Genomic DNA, 21,100 nt, shown 5'->3' on the forward strand with positions numbered 1-21,100 from the left:
ACCATACAGCTTAGGGATAACTATAGTAGCTTACAGTGAAATATGTTTATCTTTAAAAAATAGATGTTAAGGAATTACTTTACAATTTTAATATAACTAGAACAAGTGAAGTCTAATCCCAGATTTAGGCATTTATCAAATTAATTAATTACTAGGAAACTTTAATGTGCATGCATTTAGCATTTAATATCTTTGGCTCAACATAATGCTCCATTCTCCAGTTTCCAGAGTCATAATTGCTACATGAAAGTGTCCATAAATAGTTATTAATTGGATATGTAAATTATCTAACAATTTTACATCTAAGACATATATTCCAACTTTATTTTAGTAACCTCATCTACTTCTGATAAAGATAGAAAAATACACTATATACATGCAGCTGTTGTCATGAAAAAGTCAACATTTACCAGCAATTATCACAATTCAAAACCTTTTAAGATCCACAGCAAAGATCCCAGGGACTTCTGTGGGAGATGGCTGAAGGTCTGAGATACTAAAGTTACAACTTATTATAAGTCTAGGGTCTTAGCACTGTATCTCAGATACTGCTATGTTGTAACAGTTGGTAAATATTGACTGGTAATGGTAACCACCATAATGCATTCTAATAATTTATTCCATCAAAATTTTGTACCATGTAAGCATTGCATGGATTTGAACCAACTTACTCTGTATTCCATAAATACTAACCTAGCAAAATGTTTACATCCCTCATGTATAATGGTTCCAGTTTTACAATCATTTGAGAAAATGAGCTATAACTGCTCATGTTACCTTTCTTAGACATAAGGTACTTTACACTTTTATTTTAACAGATTTACACAATTTCTGGCCTAGGTAATCTGAACACATATACATAACATAGCAAGGTAGATGCTGTTTTTTCTAATCTTTTTGAAGAAAAAGAGTGCTGCGGTCTTCCCATTAGTTATATGGGTCTATTTTTATGCCTAACTTTCAACAGGCATTACTAGTATACCTGCAGTTATGTCACACACAAACAAAAGAAACAACCCTGGAATTCCCTTGGTTTAATACATTTTTAGTTTAGACCAATTGGAGCTTGTTACTCACATACTTAATTGAGACTTCTGATGCCAGCTGCTTAATATATAGAATAACCTTTGTGCTTGTATGCTGCTACTTGATTTCTTTTAATGACCCTAAAAGGTATGTCAAAATCTGCTTTATCTTTTCATATAAACAAATTCTAAATCTGCTACCTAACAGTGTCTAGATATCTACTGCAGTGCAATTACTGTGGGTCTTAGAGAATTACATGTTAAAAGCACTACCATTATTATGGAAATTTTGTGACTGTGGACTGGGAGATGGGAGTTAAAAATATATAAGCTTGGTGTCCAGGTTTTTATTTGGGAAATGTAAAAGATGTATGAGCAGAGCATATAAAATTGTATGCCTAATTTTGAGGAAACATACCTTTTGTCTACTGTAGGTTAAGTCATTTTAAATAATGCTGTGCTTTTTTTTTTGGACATAGTTACTAATTTTCATCTCTTCATTTTGATTTTACTTTGTAGTGATCATTTTACCACTGTGATGCATTCATTTGCTTGTGATACAATTAATGTGATATCTTCTTAAACAAAACCATAAGGATTTTCTAACATTATTCATGTTTTTGCCCATATGCTAAGGAAGATGAAAGTCTTTATACCTGAAGTTTTGAAAGCAGAAATAATTTAGATTTCTTTGAGTTTATATCAGTTTTTGTATTTTAGTGTGTTTATTTTCTTAAATGAAATAAAGAATAAATAAAAATGTGTAGTAAAACTATACACCTACCTTGGTCTACAAAGTAAGGACAAAGAGATGGTAGAAATTTAAAATAATGTGTAGGAAAAGAGTAGAGGTCTAGAAAAGAGTTATGAAAAACAGACTTTAAAAAAAGTGGAACCAATCCAATAGCCATTGACTCAGTGGAAAAATTCCAACTGACTTCACTGGAATTTAGATGAGGCACAACATGCATTGGTAAAAATGTGTCTGTGAAAGATACTACTAGGCAATGCTCCATATTTAAAACATTCAAACAAATATTTTGTTAATGATATAATTATCCAATATTTGTTATTTTTTGTTCCTGAAATTATCCTTTCCTTAGGTGTTATGGGACTTAGAAAATATAAATACAGGTAAGTGTTTTATAGATCAATGAAACTTCCCAGACAGTAAGCTTTATTTCCTCCTCCATGTCTAGCAACTGTGGAGAATGAGAGGTCATTAATATTTTGCCTCTCAATATGAGATCACCGGTTTAGCATGGTAGGTTTAGAATAAAGAACTGAAGGGAAAGTGAAGTAGGAAAGTGAAGTATGAAGTGAAGAGAAAAAAAAAAGTGTGGTTTGGGTTTATGCTGTCTAAATTTAATCTAGACTATATAGAATAAAATAGGCTATATTTACTAATAAAGAAAAGAAGTTGGCTGCCTATTGTAGCATGTCTTTATACCATTTTTCCGTTTGAAAAAAACCCAATAACATCGATCAATTCTGTGGACAAGCTGTAGTGAAATGATAAAAGTAACATAACGTGCAAAAGAAATGGGAATATTTTGTGAGACATCTGTTCCTTGATTTCAATAGTTCAGTGTTTCTTAAAACTTATTTGGCTAGTTAGCCCATTTTGTTTGTTATGCTGTTGTGTACATCTATGTTGCTGTGTTAACAACAATAAAAACATAATACTTTATTTCACTACAACCACACTGTAACCTCTTAAACAACCTAAATACTGTTGTTTACGATGTTGAGCTGTTCTTCATTTATTTTTATTTTTATTCCTGTGCCCCTTTCCTTTCATATGCTTTCCTATTCCTTCTTCTCATGTAGCTTCTGTAAGGTTCTTGCATACTCCCAGGATACACATTGCATGACAGGATACTGGCCCAGTCTCATGAAATAGTCCTATTCCTTTTAAAGAAAACATTGTGGTACTTTGTAAAGTCTTAATCCAATTTTGAACTAAGCATGTACTTAATTTCTCCTGACCTTTGTGGAAACTTCCATTTGCTTAAATTTAAGTACATGCTTAAGTATCCTACTGGATTGGGGCCCTGATAACCGATTGTAAAATATATACATTTTTCAACTCATTAATTACGATTCACTTGATATAACATTTCTCAGTACTGTGATGCTACTCTTGTTCATCATATTACAAAGGTTAAGAACAATTTTTCTCCAGTTTAAGATTTCCAACATTTTTAATTTTTAATACTTAATTTCTGTATTTTAATAGCAGTGTACTGTTACCAGTTCTGTGCAGGATAATGGATAATTTACATTCAGTATATAGGACTGTTTTACATAATGAGGAACAAATTGAGAAGCATGGCTTTGACTTTTTGTGCTGTTTGACCTTTCATTTAAACTACTTTAACAAAGGCAAAGTCAAGTGTCAAAACTGGAAGAAGAAGAAAAAATTATATGAAGGATTTTCCTCAAATAGAAAATACATTATTTTACTACATTCTTCCTAGGGTCTATCGTATTTGTTATATTAAAATACTACAATTATTGGTTGCTTATATGGTACTTCATTTAATTTTTTCAGCCCAAATCATGAAACAGCCTAATCAAAATGCCACACCACTGAGGTTATTAAAGCAATAAACATGCTTAATTTACTCCTTGAACCTCTTAAAAATGAGTGAAAAGCTTTAAGAGTCACGTTTTGTGAACTTCTACACCTGGAGAATCTCAACTATTTTGTTGCTCATAAATATTATTGGAACCATTACACAATTCAATAAAAAGGTAAAGGCCTTGTATGTTCTAGTCATAAGGTAGACTTTCTTGTTTCTTGAATAGGCAGCAAATGTTTCTATGCAGGGATTTGGTGAGGCTTTGAATAGCCTTAGGACTCCTACTAAATGATCTAGTGGAGACCAGCATGTTGAAAAGGTGATGTGCTTGGTTTATCAAGAAAAGGAAGGGTGGGCCAGATGCCCTGGTCCAGAAGAATTTTTTCTGGAAAATCACAATGTAAGATTTTATGTATTCTTGGAGAATACTGCCTGAATCTTTCTGACTGGAACATTTTCCATAATTACTTACTTCTGTGTTCAAAATCTTAGAAGAATAGATAGAGGTATAGTGATGCATGCAATCTAGCTACAAGGTCATACATTACCATTGATTTTGGAACTAAGTTCCCTCATATTTAAAAGCTGCATGATATGGCCAACAGTATCACATTTTATAATTACGTAATGGAGTTAAGTGAATACCTTTCCACACACGTTTTTTAAGATTATTCAATTAAATTCCTTCATCCATCTTTTGCATCTTCACAGACTTCTTGTTTACTTTAGCTTCTTTTCTACCTTGGAGAACTCATAACAACAGCAGAGTTTCCCAATGCCTGAAGAAGGCTGTGCCTGAAAGCTTGCGAAGAACTTTTTTTCCAACTATATAGTTCGTGTAAATCTACCCAAAGAACCTTGCCTGAGTATGTCCTTAGACCAACATGTCTACAACCAACAACTTGTCAGCCATCTTTGCACACTTTCTGTTTGCTTCTTTATCAGCACAGGAGTGATCAAGTTTTCATTGTATGAATGCCTTTCAGAATTTCAGAATTACATGTAGAAATATGCATGTTAACTGAATTTTAAATACCCTTGCCTGAGTAGGGATCATAAGATTAGGGAATAGAAGTTATATCATGTGATACATCTCACCAATCCCAAACAAAGTTAAACATAGCCCAAATGGGGCTAGTTTTGCACATGTGTTCTCACTGAATATTACAGTGTGCTGAATAACTTCATCTATTTCAATGTGATCATGGTACTGGACATTATGAGTAGAACTGGGAGTTCACTTACTTTTGTAGATCCATAGAAAATCCAGAGGAAAAATGTTGTTAGCTATTTTGAAATAATGAATTTGAGGATACTACAATCTGCATGTGATTATCCTGTGAACAGAAATAGCTGAAAAAATTGTTGAACAAAGTAGTAATTATGAATTATTTATTCAGCTCTACTGAGTTGTACCTATCAAATGAGTCTATTGAAAATAGGGGTAATGGTGGTAAACAATAACAGTGATAAGAACAACAAATACCCTAGGGCATCTTAGCTCAAAGGCTGGTAATACAATCCCAAAATGAAATATCAAATCATATTTCCTATCCCACTATTCACATTAATATGTGTGTACTTGCTGCAAAATGTTCCTCTTTAGGAAGTTTCTTGCAAATGCTATGTACCCTTCCCAATCTCTATCCTATGCCCTCCCTTTCTGTCTCTTCCCCAACAAAAGAATAAGGCTTATTAAAAAAAATTCTCCATTGTCATGTTACCTTACACTATCACCTAGCCTGCACAGTGGAGAGATCAGCATAAACAACAAAAATGAATTCTTTTCTATGTAAAAAATGACTTTTCTGTATTGTTTTAGTATCCTGAAGGCAACATTATTCCTGGAATGTTAAAGGACAGTAACTGTTATAAAGCCATAAGCGATGCTAAGTGATGAAATAGTTTTAATCTGGCAGGTTTTGTGTGCCTTCAGCTTTTGAGTGTATTTATTTTCTATTCACTGCACATTTTCATAGGTGCTTTCTTTCCTTGAAATTTTAAGTATTTACTTTAGTATGTTTGTCTTTAAATTATACACAACTGTATGCTTACCATAACAATTTCAAACATAAAATTTGTACTAATACTTATGGCTATATTCATGTTTGTTTGTTGTCTTGAATGCAGGTGAATCTGGTGTTGAAGAATGGGCCCAGTGGAGTACGTGTTCAGTTACTTGTGGTCAAGGGTCGCAGGTGCGAACCAGAACTTGTGTATCACCTTACGGGACACACTGCAGCGGCCCTTTAAGAGAATCAAGGGTTTGCAATAACACTGCCCTCTGTCCAGGTAGTGTTAGCAGCCAATAAATAAAATTGTGGATGTTTTTTAATTGTATAATGCTAAAATTTTGAAAATATTTTTGGAACTTTAATTGCATAGAGGCACATTAAGTAGAATGGATTAGTGCAATATTTATTCAGCTGTGAGATGTTATTATATAGATGATTATTTCTACTTTCAGAGCAGTCAACAAACTGAATACAGGTACATTTTCTGTCAGTTTCAGATCCAATGTCTCAGTCCTCTTGACTGGAAAAAAAACAGGCAACAAATGGCATTTTTAAGGGAAGAAATATTTATCACCAACAAATTAAGAAGATGCAAACACTTAACTGTTCAGCAAAGGGGTCTAAGTTAACTTACTGTCAAGCGATGAAATTATTTAGCTGCTTAATATGGCCAGGCCATACTCATGCAGTAATCCCCTTTGTTGTGTTTCCTCTTTCTGGTGGGCAACACTGACTCCTTGAAGTGAAACCTGAGGTAAAGGTTCATGTGTGAGGTCCTATGCCTCCACTGTAGTTCCCAACCTCTCAGTCATACTCATCACCTACTGGTTTCCATGTCCTCGGGATATGACTTATCATATGGGGGGGAAAGTAGAGAATGAATTTGACTATTGTTTTACAATTAAATTTCTGCAGTGAATGGAGTAACCATTCCCTAAAATTTCTGGAGAACATGACCCCATAACCACAGTGAACCTTCTGATGGTTCTAGGGAGATGGAGGGGAAGATGTCTTTATGCAGAAGGTCCTTGGTGCCTGACTGATATTAGTAATGAATTGCAGAACCAACCTTCTAATCTATTGCTTGTGTTAAAGAACTGTCGAGTGGTGAGATCATTTCAATGTTGATGATCACTGTAGGTTGTATATCAATTTCATAAGAATTTGGGGAATTTATGGGATGAAAGATACTGTAAAATATAAAATATTAAATTGAGGTAAGTGACTGCCTTAATGAGAAATAGTGTCAATATCTGATGGCTTTATGTTTTGCTTTACATAAGCAATTAATATAGGATTTATTAATACTGTCTGGTGTAAAAGCCCAAGCAAGCATGGAATTGATCATTTTAAATATGTCCACACAAGAATCCCTATTATTTCCAAAAGAGGGTAGAATAGCTCAAAGGATAATGGAGGTTTCTCTTGATTTAAAAGTTAGCCAAATACAAAAGAAAATTTGCAAACTAAAAAAAAAAAAGACCACTTCAGTATAGTCCCCTTAGGAACTGCATGAGTCATCAAATCTCATAGTACACTAAGAGGCACATTTTCTGCCTGTTTTCACTATATTTTCAGTACTATCTAAGAACCACTAAGTGCCTTGCATCTGTTAAATTTGGTTTATTTTGTAGGATAAATCTATGTCTAATATTCCTGCTAAAGCATTATAAACTTCTCATTCATAGGTCAAAGCAAAAAACTCACTATTTATTATCATGTGATTCAAAAGTCAAATAGATGTATCATCCAAATATTTGATTTATTCTTTAAACTCATGTTCTTTAATAAGCTGTAAAAGCAGGCACACAAAAATGATGCTCTATTTCTTACAATACATTTCCTTAAAGATACAAGGGTTCTTCCTGAAGCTCTTCGGCCTCTGGGTATATTTCATTATTTGGACACTCACAGTGGGCAAAGGCTTTCATTTCTGACTGACTATCCTGTGACACAATGAACGAATTCACTTTCACTACCACCACAGCTGACATCTTCTTGAGACTATAAATGCACTAAGTTACTTCACATAAATAATTGTAATTTAGGGCCATCCCTGCTAACCAATAGACACAATTACACCCCAATCCTTTAGCCTCACTAGGCATGTCCCAGGGAGCATGCACACGTGGTTTGCAGGGACTCAAAACAGGTTGAGGCACCACAAATTGCAGGCAGCGCACGTGCACCTGTTCACCATGATGCTAATTAGCAGCACGGTTGGAGTTTTTGACACCAGGAAGTCTCAGCATCCAAAAAACCCACCACTAAAAAAAGAGTTGTGGAGCATGTGGCAGCAGGATGAGCCACCAGGAAGGGAGTCTGGCCAGCCAGAGCCACACTCCAAGTGGCCAACGTGGAACCACTGCTGCCCCAGAAGGCCCCCAGAAGCCCAGGTAGGGGTTGGTACCTGTGCCAGCCCCAGCCTCGCCTACCTCACTCAGGTCACTGTACCATGCATTGGAGGGCATATGCAGGGGCACACCTGGGGGAAAATAGCAGCAGTACAAATATGTGCAAAAGGTATTTGTCCCACAGGAAACTCATGCCCCAGCACATGCATGGTCATTGGGATGCACTCACTAACTCCTTCAGGTACAACTTGAGGCAAAGGTTCATGCGCACATACCTTCACTGTAGTTCCAGACCACTCACAGTCATACTCATGATCTTCTGGTTTCCATTACCCTGATATAAGACTTATCATAAATGGGGAACAGCAGAGAAGAAATTGGGTGGTGCTGGATATCTATAAGGATTAAGGTGCATTGCAGTTAGCAAGACTGGAGTTTTAAACATTTGTGTTTCTTAGCAATAGCTCTCTGGATTCTCATATTTCCATATACAATCCTTGTTTATTATTATCTCTGTCTCAGACCAAGAGCTCCATGAATCTGGATTGCCCCTGGTTTAAAGCAAAATAAATTGTTTGTTGTCCAATTAAGAACAACAACCCTTCATATATATGCTGGTGCATATTTCATTCATTTCTACCATTCCATCTATTTCAAGTAGATTGAACACCATAATTACAGCAAGCTTTTATATCTCCGTAAATACTCTCTGGATAGCAAACTAGAAGCTCCCATACCTCGCATTCACTTTAATTGCCATACAAACATAAAAATATCTCTCAGGTCTCTTCTGACTTTAAAATCCAGGAGCATCCTACCTCCTGGGGAATATTCAAAGCACACAGTGTCATCTGGAAGATAGCAAGCCAGTTCAAAAATTGTAACAATGCATCCTCAAACAAAATGTTATCCCCAAGAACTAATACCTTGTGAGGATCATGGGATGTGCCTCAAAAACCTATCTACAAGCTTCAAGGATCAGGATCTGTAGCACTTAGTATCAAAATCAGAGCAGAAAGGATCATTAATTATAAGAGTATGTTATCACTTACATTTATATTTCTCTTGTTTTTCCAAGCCCCTTTCCCTGAAATCAGTAAAGTATCACAGCTGTTATATTCTATTTGGATATGCTTTGAGAATGGTACACACTAGCTTTATCACTAAATAATTAACTGGGCCACAAATATCCTCATACAGGTGTTGAATGAGTTAGCAAAGCTACCTGGAAAATCACTTTGATTTTTTTTCTGTGTTGGATGTCATTCATATTTATTTTTAGTGATGACACAACACATTCAATTTCAAACTCTTACTCCCCATATTGAAACTAAATTTAAGAAATCACTATTGTTTAATTTTTTCTTGCTTTAATGATATGTGGAGGGAAGAATAACAGTGTGCATTTCACCCAGTTTATTGGATTTTGTTGCAGCTATAATCGTAAGGTTGGTCCTAAATTGTAGACAACAATGTACTGCTTAGCTAATCACTCTTGTTAGCTAACTTCTTTGTTGCAAACAGGCTGTCAGGGCTCATTCTTGAAATACTGCAGGTTTACTTAATTTATTAGATCGTGAGTAACAAAATGAAGGTCCTTAGTAGTAATTCCACTGAATTCTACTGAATACTCTATCAGGTTTCTACTTGTCTATGTTTGGTTCTCCTCTCTTCTTTATCTTTATTTTTTCACAAAGAAAATGAATGTGTTTAGATCCTGATAAAATCTCCCCAGATCTGCTAGATGGAGAAGAACTACAGTGATCCTACACCTCACCGTCAACCTCATATTAACTAAGTATTGTGAACAGTATGACCTTATACTTCAACATGGTTAGAGACAGGAAGTGCCAGGACTGGAGAAAACCTGCTCTGCAGTGACCTACTTTACCTAGTTTTACTAATAAGGTTTCTGACAGATGCATTTGCAGTTCTTGAACATTTTGATCCCAACTAATAAATCTTCAGCTGAAACTGTTCTATTGAAAACAATAATTCCACCACAGGCCAGTCCTCCATTTGGTATATATTGGCATAGTTCACCTGTCTCATAATTCTTCAGAGCATTTTGCCTTTTTTTAACATTTATGAAATGATATGATGCAAAGGAAATCTAAATGAAAAATCACAAAATATATTCTTGAATAAGACTTGTTAGACCCTGGAAACACCATTTTGGGGGCCACTTAAATCTGATCTGGACAATGCTAGAGATGATGCTCAGTAGGGATGACTCCTGCCTGGTTATTGATATAACATTGGTTATAGTATTAATATATATCTTTTCTATCTTTAACTGCATTAATTACCTTTTATTTAAATTTGCATATGGCATCTCCAAACAGGAAGGGACACTGCAACCTGGTTGCTTGGATATCCACTGAGGAAAGACTGTACAGGTTGCAATTTTGCCTCAGAAAGCTTGTCATGGGGCAGACAACTCTTAGACTAACAGAGAGAGATTTTTGAATCCCCAGATCCAAACTAGTTCTTGGTTAGATTCCAAACCATAAAGAAACATTTTATATTGGTTATGGATTGGATGCAGTGAAAAACTTGTGCAAAAAATCATTTTGTCTCCAGGTACTCATGCAATACCTTTAAAGAACAGCTTATCTCGTAAGAGTTGGGTCATCTTAAGTGAAGTTTTGTGAGGACAGTTTTATGAGGACATCTTATATTTTGACCTGAACTCAAGCCTAAAACTTAACTTTAGCTTAATTTGTATTAAAAATTGAACAACATTCTGTTGGCCCATTTCTGCTAAGACAAAGAATGTTCCCACTTAATACCCTTAGTAATTCGGTGAAATGTTAAACATACATTTTTAGTTGGCCTGAAAGGATTGATTCTGTATATTTTGTACTCCTTTAAAATGATCCTTGTTTCAACCTGAGACTCTTGATCAACCACTATATTTTCAGTAAATGAATTATCCCCTAGTCATTGTTATTAATTGCCCTCCAGAAGCTGAACTGACAAATTTCTTCCTCATTAAATCCTTTTCATCTGATCAAAAGAATTTTGAGACTTAAAATCCAGGATAGATTCAAAATGGAACACATTGCAATTGAAAAAATAACTTTAAAAGCTTTATGAAGCATCTCCATATGAAACAAATATCTGTTGAGAATAGTTGAAACCATAAAAGCTCAACAAAACATATATCCATCAAGTTGTTAGTTTTTAGAAGCTTTAGGTTTCATCATTTAACCAAGTTGTCAGGGCCAGTCAAGGTTTGCAAGATTACTAGTCTAAAACCTGTCACTTTAACATTCATCTAGAATGGTCCTGTTTCTCTGCTAATGCAATACTGATTGATGTAATATTTAGAAGGTGAGAAAATAAAGTTAGAAATTTCAAATAAGAGTATGGAATAATCATGGTATTTCTAGAACTCTTGTATCTGACCGACTAAATAACCTATCAGCAACAGAGAATTTGTCGTGTTGACAAAAAAATGTAACATATTCACTTACATATACCTGCAAACATACAGTGACATTTCTTGTCAAGAAGTGATTCTCTGAAGTTATGCAAAACTTTCCGTCCTCACATAGCTTTTAAAAAAACAACTCTGTATTTCTAATGGAACATATGATTTCATGATGCCATGATTATGCCTCCAGGACAAATTTCATATTTAGTGAGAATCACCTGGTAATAGAAATTGTGCGGTTCTGCTGCACAAGAGGAGAATTCTTAGTTTGCAGGAATTGCGTAGAGATGTGGCATCTCTGGTGATAACTAAGCTAGTTCCACGGGTAAATCAGAAGGCAATGCTAAGGAGAGAGTAAGACTGGAGCCAGAAAAGTCTGGCGCTATGTGACACACTGATGCTCATCTCTATGCCAGGAATGTGTTGAGGCCATGGCATATTACTTAGTTTTTCCAGACATTTTAGAGACGAGCCCTGAAGAGAAACTCCTAGAGGGCACCTGGCTGCCCTCTAAGGACTTCAGGTTCTTGGGTTGAATCTTAAATGTCTGTCATCACCAGCATGTACCCTTGTGTGTGGCAACCTGATCCAGTTTAATGGAATTACTCTCAGATTAAGGAAAATAAAAAGGACAAGTTTTCTCTGAAAGAATTTTCTTTATACATAGAGACTGTTTTCATTAAATTAAGTTTTAACAAAATTCTGTTAATTATAATATGCTGTCTATATAACGTCTTCTGCAAATTTGATTCAGATTCTATTTAAAAAAGAAGTACAATGTATTAACTGGCAAACTAAGAGGGAAAATACTTCCCAGTTTCTCCTATACTGGAAAGATAGAAGAATATAAAATAATGCTTATCACAGATTTTTTAAATTAATTTAAGGGGCTAATTTTAAAATATAAATATTTGTTGTATGTATTTATTATTTATTGTAGCCACAAAAAGTAATTGAAATATTATAATTCACATTTTGATTTAAAATATAGAGATGAATGCATTATTTACTGTGAAAGTTCATTGAAGATTCTCATAGAAGCAAAAAAAATCAAACAAAAAAACCCTTAAGGAAACCATTAGGGACATATCCCACCATGGTACCTTTAATCTGACTCTTGACTTTGATTACCCAAAATGGGCCTGATTTTTTTAGCACTGAGCATTTGTCTACTGAATATAGGGCCTCTGTAAGATTTTTCAAGCTGGACATTTGAAGTCATTAGTCATTTTTGCAAATGCATGTCACAGAACTTAAAGAACAGAAAGAAATCAAAGAGAACCACTGAGATTAGACTAACTCATCAGAAAAATTGTCAACGTTCTATAAGGGTAATATGGAACAAAATACTGTTTTCAACTGGAAGTTCAAAACTGATTTACATTTGCTAGTGCTGCCAAATTAAAAATATGTATTTATTTTTTTTGGTGATGGCAAAACCATTCTCATTTACAACATTGTTCTTATTCTGAATCCTCTTGCCCATATATGTCCATTATTTGTTGAAATCTGTTTGCTTTGTTACAGTACATGGAGTTTGGGAGGAATGGTCACCTTGGAGTTTGTGTTCATTCACATGTGGTCGAGGCCAAAGAACTAGAACAAGGTCATGTATACCTCCCCAGTATGGGGGAAGATCCTGTGATGGACCTGAAACACAGCATAAGCCTTGCAATATTGCTCTCTGCCCTGGTGAGCCTATATAGTAACTCTTTTGCTTTACAGTTGTACATTGGGTGCAATTTAACATTTCCTTTATTATCTTTTCCAAACTAAAAACATTGGAATTAAAGCCTAAATATGTGGAATATTAGTATTGTTTACCATTACTGCAGTACCAAGAAAGTGCAAACAGAATTAGGAATCTATTTTTTAGCTGCAGCACAACTAGGAAGATGCAGGAGAAACCCAAGAAAAAATATGAGTAATAGACCCGGGGCAAAGGGAAGGGAAATATTCAAAATGTATGCAGTTTGCATCTTCTCATGTCTATTTTTACTATTGTGTACCTTACTGGGGACCCACTTAATTAATAATTATTAATTTATTTGCAAACCGCACATATAATGTCTTTGTAAATATTTTGAAACTGTAAAATTTGAGATAAATTCAAATTGGTTTCTTAGATTTTTACATTGCCTGAGTGTTAGGATTCCTTGCACAGGAGAGCAATTAAGTTTGACTGGATAGGCTCCAGAGTTGCTTATACAGTCAATGAAGAGACTTCAGAGGCACTAAGGAATGATTCATTCAGAGGTGCTTTGATTTTATACACAGAACAGCACCTTCAAAAAGTGAATCATAAAGCCCTGAGGCCCCAAAAGGAAATGCTAAGCAGAGGGACATGTCTGGATTTCCATCCCTCTCAGGAGCTGAGATGCCTAGCTCATGCCATTAGGGCTTCTCCATTCATTTTTTATTCACAATACATAGTTTCATTCTGAGGATAGCCTCGTAAGGATTTCTGAAATAGGCTACTACCACTTCCATCCTGTTCCTAGTCAGCTGGCCAGAGCACTCACCCAGGAAGTGGGACATATAAGTTTTAGGCATACCCTGAGGGTATTTCAACCTGTGTCTCCTGCATACTAGGAAAATAACCTAATTAGCAAGCTATAATATAGTTCAGGTGAGACTACTTTCCTGTTGAACGTTGGAATCCTGCTTCCTGGGCAGGTATTCTAAATGAATAGCCAAGAATAAAAGACAGCTGTGGTCAGAATGAAAACAATCCAGAGGGAACCTATCTCTGTAACCTACAACCTGATCATATTTCTTCTTTATGTGCCTGAATTGCACTTACACACAGTTCAGGATTTGGCATAGTTACAGTCACCCAGTTCTTCCCAAGTGAGCATGCACTCTAGCTGCATAGCTTCCTGGTGGAAATAGAATCTCACAGACATGCATATAATGTACATACCTGAAAGGCAGTTACCATGGATGGAGATGGGCTTTTCTCTATGGCTATAGGGAACAGAACTAGGTGCAATGGCCTCAAGATGCAGCAAGGGAAATTTAAGGTAGAGATTAGGAAGAACTTTCTGTCTATGAGGGTGGTCCAGCGTAGCATTCCCAGGCTACCTAAGGAAACTATGGAATCTCCATCCTTGTACATTTTCAAGAGCGGGTCAGATGGACACTTGGCTTGGTTTGTTTAGTAAAGGATGGTCCTGCCTTCAGTAGGGGGCTGAGCTAGATGACTTAATGACATCCATTCCAGCCCTACTTTCCTATGATCCTATAATCTAGCCTTTTCCATAGCCTGGTAGCTAGGGTACTGCCCTGGTAAATGGATGATTTGGATTTGAACCCCCTAAGACTAAACTGGGCCTAGAATCTGGGTTTTATATTTCCTGGGTGGGTTATATAACTATGCTCTTGGGCAAAAGATGGGCATCATCACCACTGTCTAGCTGAATTCAGTGGGTTTTTTTATAGGAATTAGATGGGGTTTGTTTCTGCCTACAGATGTGGACCTCTGACTCAGAAGTAGCTTGGGTGCCTTCCAGAAAATATTTGAATTGCAGAAGAGTTTATACAGGAGTTTCCATGTCACAGGGGTGTAGGCTGTAGGCAGGTTGGTCTAAGGACATAGGCAGACAAGGTTCTTGGGGTAAATCTGATAACTTTTATTAGATCAAATAATAGTTGGGGAAAAAAATTTCTTAGCAGGCTTTTTGATTTAAAAACCCTTTGTCAGGCTGAGGAAGCATCTGCATTTGGGGTGTGCTCTTCCTGCATGTAATGAATAATAAAGAAGCCAGAGGCTTCTTTCCATACAAGAAAGTGAATGAAGATGTAAATTGAGGAGTCAGTGGGTGAGAGACAGGCTAGGGGAGGGGAAGGGGGTAGAAGGGGAGTGAATGTAGCAGGTAAATAGTGGAGAGGTTCCTGGGGAGTCAGATGTCAGGCAGGTTATAATGTGTCATAAATCCAATGTCTATATTTAGTCCATGATTTGTTGTATTCAGGAGGTTGATGAAGTGAAGTTCATAGGCTTGTCTGTGAAAAGTGTTTTGTAAATCCATCTCCTTGATTGCCACCTCATAAATCTTAAAATGGCTTTCACTCAACAAGGATACTCCTCCAGAGAAACAGATCATACGTTTGAAACAGCCACCTGTATATCATGTGAAGAATTGCTTGAGTACAGAAGGAAAACCCCCACAAATTGCACACTGCTGGTTATGACATATCACCCCTCCCTTGAACCTATACGTAAAATCCTCAAAAAATTGCAACCTTTATTAGAAGGAGACTCCATTCTTAAAGAGATCTTCCTAGAACCACCATTCCTAGCCTTCAAACAAGCACTGAACCTCACTATCCTCATCACCAGAATCAAACTTCCTACAGCCCAAAACACACTGAATGGATCCAGACCCATGACATGACAAGACATGCAAAACCTGCCAACATATCTCCACCACCCCCACAATGGCTACACCCCACAGCAGAACCATCAGCATTCCTGGATCTCACAGCTGCACCTCCAGAAATGTAATATATCTCATTCAATGAACCAAATGCCCTGATGGAAAATACATAGGAGAGACCAAACAACAACTGCACCAAAATGAAAACACACTGGAAATCTATTCAAGACAAGAATACTCAATTACTGGTAGGGGGACATTTCTTACAAGAAACCCACTCTCTCTCCAATCTCTCAGTTCTAATCCTCAAAGAAAATTAAAAAAACACTTTTCACAGATGAGCCTGTGAACTTCACCCTGATGAAGGGTTTTTAAACCCAAATCTTGCTAAGAACATTTTTTTTCCAACTACAGTATGTATTTGGCTTAATAAAAGATACCAGATTTACCCAAAGAACCTTGTCTGCCTACACAGGAGTTTGACATTCCACCTGAATTACTCCTGATCATGCTCAGAGACCCTAGTCTTAATACCTAGGAACTTTGTAGTCCAAAATGGAGACACCTAATGAGTGCCTAAGTCCCACTTAGGCCTCTAAAGAATCAATATAAATCTAGCCCTAAATTCTAATTAGCTTGTTCAAACTGGGTGTAATTTACAGATATGTGAGTGCTTTGTGCTTTTTTTTTTTTTAAGTACTGCCACTTGCTCTTCTTCTCTAGTTTTTCTAAATATGTTTAATGCAGTAGAGACTTCAGCCAGAATTACTAAAGGGAACCGGGTCACTGATGTATGTATGTAATTCTGGTCATAAGCTTTAACTGACACAGTATATGGTTGTTCCCTAATCCTGACCCTCTGACAAAATCTGCATAACTAGAGTGAGACAAATAGTAATATCCCATTTGTCCACAAACAGAAATTTCACATCCAAAGGCAGTGATCTTAGCATTAATTCCCAGAGCAATACAAAATGAACAACTTCTTACCAACTTCTTATCAATGCATCAGCCTGCCATTGGTTTTCGAGCTATTGTTCTCCAGAAAGGAACAGGCATTCACTGATCTATTTTAAGGTCTGACCTTATTACAAATCTGTACAAATACCCCACATTAGACAAGTAAATAAAGTCCTTTATTTACTTTTGTCCACTTAATGGTAAGTTGTTATGGAGAGAAGTCTTATTCCTCATTTGGGTTAGGGACAGAAATTACACATAAACCAGTGCAAGTGATTGGAAACTGGGTCAGATATATAACACAACAGAAGTTCAGTGCACATAAACTGCTTTCAAAATGGCCAAAACTAATTTAAGATAAACCTGGATGGATGTAGTATCAGACTTAACAGATTTAGGTTAAATTGGTTTATTGAATTTGTATCCCAGATCTCCTCTGGATTCAAGTTAACTCATAGTCCCCAAGCATCCCAGGATGCTTTGCTCCTGTCCTGCATTCCTCCCCCCCCCCCAAATACAGCATGGACAGGCTAATTTTGGCCCAAGCTACCTGTTCCAGCCAAGCAGGGAGGTATGCACTAGTACCCCTGGGCTCCTGGCCTGAGCCACTGCAGGTGTGTGGCTGCTTATCCAGAATCAGAAGTGAATATTTGTTCACTTGCTTATCAGGCCAGTCTGTGCAGGTTAGACTAACCTGCAAAGAGTAAATCAATTCAGCTTTAGTCTTTTTAACTGTTGGTACTTAGCCTTGGTGTTATGGACCTTTGCTCTTCTGGTTGCTGTATTGCAGTGTGAGAGGAAAAAAAATACCATTAATAGGCTCTGAATACGCAACCCATGTTATAACTTTGAATCATTTGTTTAATACTGTGGAGAGACTATGTTTAATATTATATGAGAGATATGCAGAAGAGTCTGTGGCTATTGACAGGTATTCTTTTCTGAGCCAATGTCAATCGAAAGGCTGTGAATTCTTACAAATCTACACAAAAAAGCCTTTATTAATTCCCATAAAGATTTCAGTAAGTTGCAGCAGTTTACAGAGAATGTTTCTGTATCCAAATACTGGAGACTGTGGTGAAGAAATAAACCCAGTTTGGACTTTGTAACTATAACCCTGTAGCCTTAAAATAGGCACTTGTGATTACATGCTGTATGTTACAGGAGTTAAGCTGAATACAAGCCAATAGCATTCTCTTATTGCAACCCCTCCCCCTGCCCCCCCCCCACTAAAATAATAGCATACTGGAATCTATTAATAGAAGCATCACTTGCAAGACAATTAAAGTGACCCTTTCACTCTTTTTAACATTTCTGATGTCTTTCCTGGAGTATTGGGTCCAATTTCAGGCACTGACTTCAAGAAAAATGTGGACAAAATAGAAAATTCACTGGAAAGCAAAAATAAATAAATATTAGTAGTCCAGAAAACATGACTTAGGAGAGAATACTGATCCTGCCTGGAGCACAGGGTTGGACCAGATGACCTCCTGAAGTCCCCTCTAACTCTCCTGTCCTATGATTCTGTAAGCTCAGCAGCAACCATAATATGCTTGAACAGTATTTTAATACTAAATTACAAATCCAGCCCCGTGTTCTACAGTAGAAGTGTTCATGTCTGGTTCCCTTCAGTATATCAGATATGGAATATTTAATCACTGTTTGTTTGCCTTAGGTTAATAAGGGCAAGTGAGGGCATTGCATGAGAAACTAAAGAGAAATAATGAAATTCATTTCAAAAGGACTATAAGATAAGACCGTTGGATAAAGTGGCTATCTGACTTGCCTGGTACTATTTCAGCTACCATGGATTTTTAAACGGGGAGAGTTGATTTCTAAACCTTCAGTTCACAATGACTATTTGGCTCACCCTACCCTCCACAACAGTGCATAATACTGGATAAAACTGAGGGGGAAGAAAAAGGCAAGAACTGAAATATAGTTTCCATAATATTTTCTTCTTTGCATAAAGTTTCATGATAAATGAACAAAGCCTGTTTCCATGCCTGAAGAGACTTCAGTTTTCTGTTGAACAGGTAATCAATATACTATGCTTCATGGCCCAAAGTGGTCTCCTGCATATAGAAGTGATGCATAACCCTTGCATTAAAAAGAACACTTAAAATAATACTTTAAAAAAACCCTGTGACTCATCACTAACTGCAACTCATTGATCTCTGAAATATTTCATTTATTTTAAATGTAAAGTACCAAGGAAAACTGTGGTGTCTCAGATGTCCTTGTAAAATGACTGACTGATTAATATTTCATCTTGGATGTTTCACTGAGATGTTGCAGACACATTACTTTTTTAACAAATTCGTTAAAAGTTAAATCACTAAGTTAAGAATTCTGTTTCGTCTGTAACTATTGATACCATAAAGTCCTAAAATGCAGAGAGGAAAGAGAAGCCTTCTAAGAGCTCCTTTATTTCCTCAATTTTTGTCTCAAACAGAAATACAGAATCCTGAGGTCAAGAGTCATCTGGTCAAATTATTGATTTTTCTATCCCTTTGTTTGTTTGTTTTTTAATTGCAAGTATATTTGTAAGACCAGATTTTAAAGAATAAAAATAAGTAAATACAAAGCTATAACCAGCTGAATTTGTAAACTCATATTGGGTAATTGTATGCACAAAAATAATTATTGTAACTATAATGGCAGAATTTTTCAAAACAAATGCATTTAAGAAGATTCACCTGCTTTATAAATGTATCCTCCTGGTATTTTTCTATATATATTTACTAATATGAGATTTTGAAAGCTATATATTTTTAAGATACCCGGTGTAATTGACATTCTCTTTCCTACAGCAAACTGGCTTTCAAACTAATGGAACCCATACTCAGTAAAATATTTATATAAATTACATGTGCAGTTTCATTTAGAATGTTGTGTGCACCACTGCTGGTCCCATTTAAATAGTTTTAAAATGGTGCTTGATAAATTCACAAACAAGACTGTATGATACAACTGCCTGTAAAAATGTGGGGGAGGGTGGTGTGGGGGCTGGATTTGAAATTCCTGGAGGGATAGGTCCAGCCCCATGTTTTGTGTTCCATCTCAAATGGATGTTATGAAATGGATATTGTGGAATGTACGCACATTCAGATTCATGGATTCGTAGGTGCTAGGGTCAGAAGGGACTTCAACAGATCATCGAGTCCAGCCCCCTATCCTGGACAGGAAAGAGTTCTGGGGTCAGGTGACCCCAGCCTGATGCCTATCCAGCCTTCTCTTAAAGACCCCCAAGGTAGGGGAGAGCACCACCTCCCTTGGAAGCCCATTCCAAATTCTGGCCACCCTTAGTGTGAAGAAGTTCTTCCTGATGTCCAGCCTAAATCTGTTCTCTGTCAGTTTGTGACCATTGTTCCTTGTTACCCCACTGGCCCTTTTTCAGTCCTCTGGGACCAACCCAATCAACACAACAACTGTGTCAGTGGCTCTGCTATGACACTGGCCAATTCCTTCAGCACCCTCGGATGCAGCTCATCTGGGCCTGCTAACTTAAACACATCCAGCCCATCCAAGTGACTCTGCGGCAAGTCAGAGTGGCTGGCTGGTGTCCCTCTGATGCCCATTGGAGAGAATTCTCCCAGGTTTGTTCTCCTGGTATAGAAACCTATCCACAGCTGCATATAAAGACATTTGAATGCTGAGGTCCTGAAGAGTGGAGAGCTTGCAGTGATGACAGCTGGGGGAAGGGCAGGAGGAGGGGGACTGTGTTCACATCTCAGCATGCTGGCCAGGTTCCCTTAGTTTGCCTGGTGACAGCAGTGCATAGGGCAGTCCTGATTGGCTTCAAAGACTGTCCATGGTCAGCCTGCATTTCCCTGGAGCACATTGTGAGAGGATTATGAACAGGGATTATTCTCAGAGAAGCCACAGCACATGCAGACATTCACTCTCTCAGGAGAAACTCTCCTGGGAGTGATTTAACCTTAGTTTTTCCCAGGTTATTTTTCTCTTGTAGTGCCCATTTTTACTGTGGGAGAAAAAGCCTGAATATCTGTACATTCGTGGTTTCTCCTGGGACAGCAGCAACTCCCGTAATAGAAAAAGTCTGTCTGAGTCCAGGGTTAACAGAGCAATGACAGGATTGACCAAGGGAGAGGAAAAAATCTTTCATAGAGAGAGATTAAAATGACTGAAATTATTTACCTTGAAAGGTACACATAAATGTATTATAAATTGTAAAGAATAGATCAGGAACTCCTGTTCTTCCTGTCTCATAACACAAGAACAAAGGGACATTTAATGGAATGCAAAGATGTAAAATTCTAAAGTAATTAAAGAAAATATTGTTTTACACAATATGTTATTCAAACTGTGGAACTTACTGC

General features: G+C 36.7%; 1 protein-coding gene across 4 annotated transcripts in view; it reads left to right on the plus strand.

The window, feature by feature from the left end:
• Positions 1 to 21,100, plus strand: part of ADGRB3 (adhesion G protein-coupled receptor B3) — a 701,435-nt gene that overhangs the window by 257,040 nt on the left and 423,295 nt on the right. For all 4 annotated transcript variants that reach the window (XM_019537601.1, XM_019537603.1, XM_019537600.1 and 1 more), the window contains 2 exons: positions 5,741 to 5,902; positions 12,946 to 13,110. In XM_019537601.1, the coding sequence (XP_019393146.1) occupies positions 5,741 to 5,902; positions 12,946 to 13,110 (327 nt within the window). The remainder of the gene's footprint in view (positions 1 to 5,740; positions 5,903 to 12,945; positions 13,111 to 21,100) is intronic.

Source organism: Crocodylus porosus, unplaced genomic scaffold (assembly GCF_001723895.1).
Source record: "Crocodylus porosus isolate Cpor-Errol unplaced genomic scaffold, CroPor_comp1, whole genome shotgun sequence".
Lineage (NCBI taxonomy): Eukaryota > Metazoa > Chordata > Crocodylia > Crocodylidae > Crocodylus > Crocodylus porosus.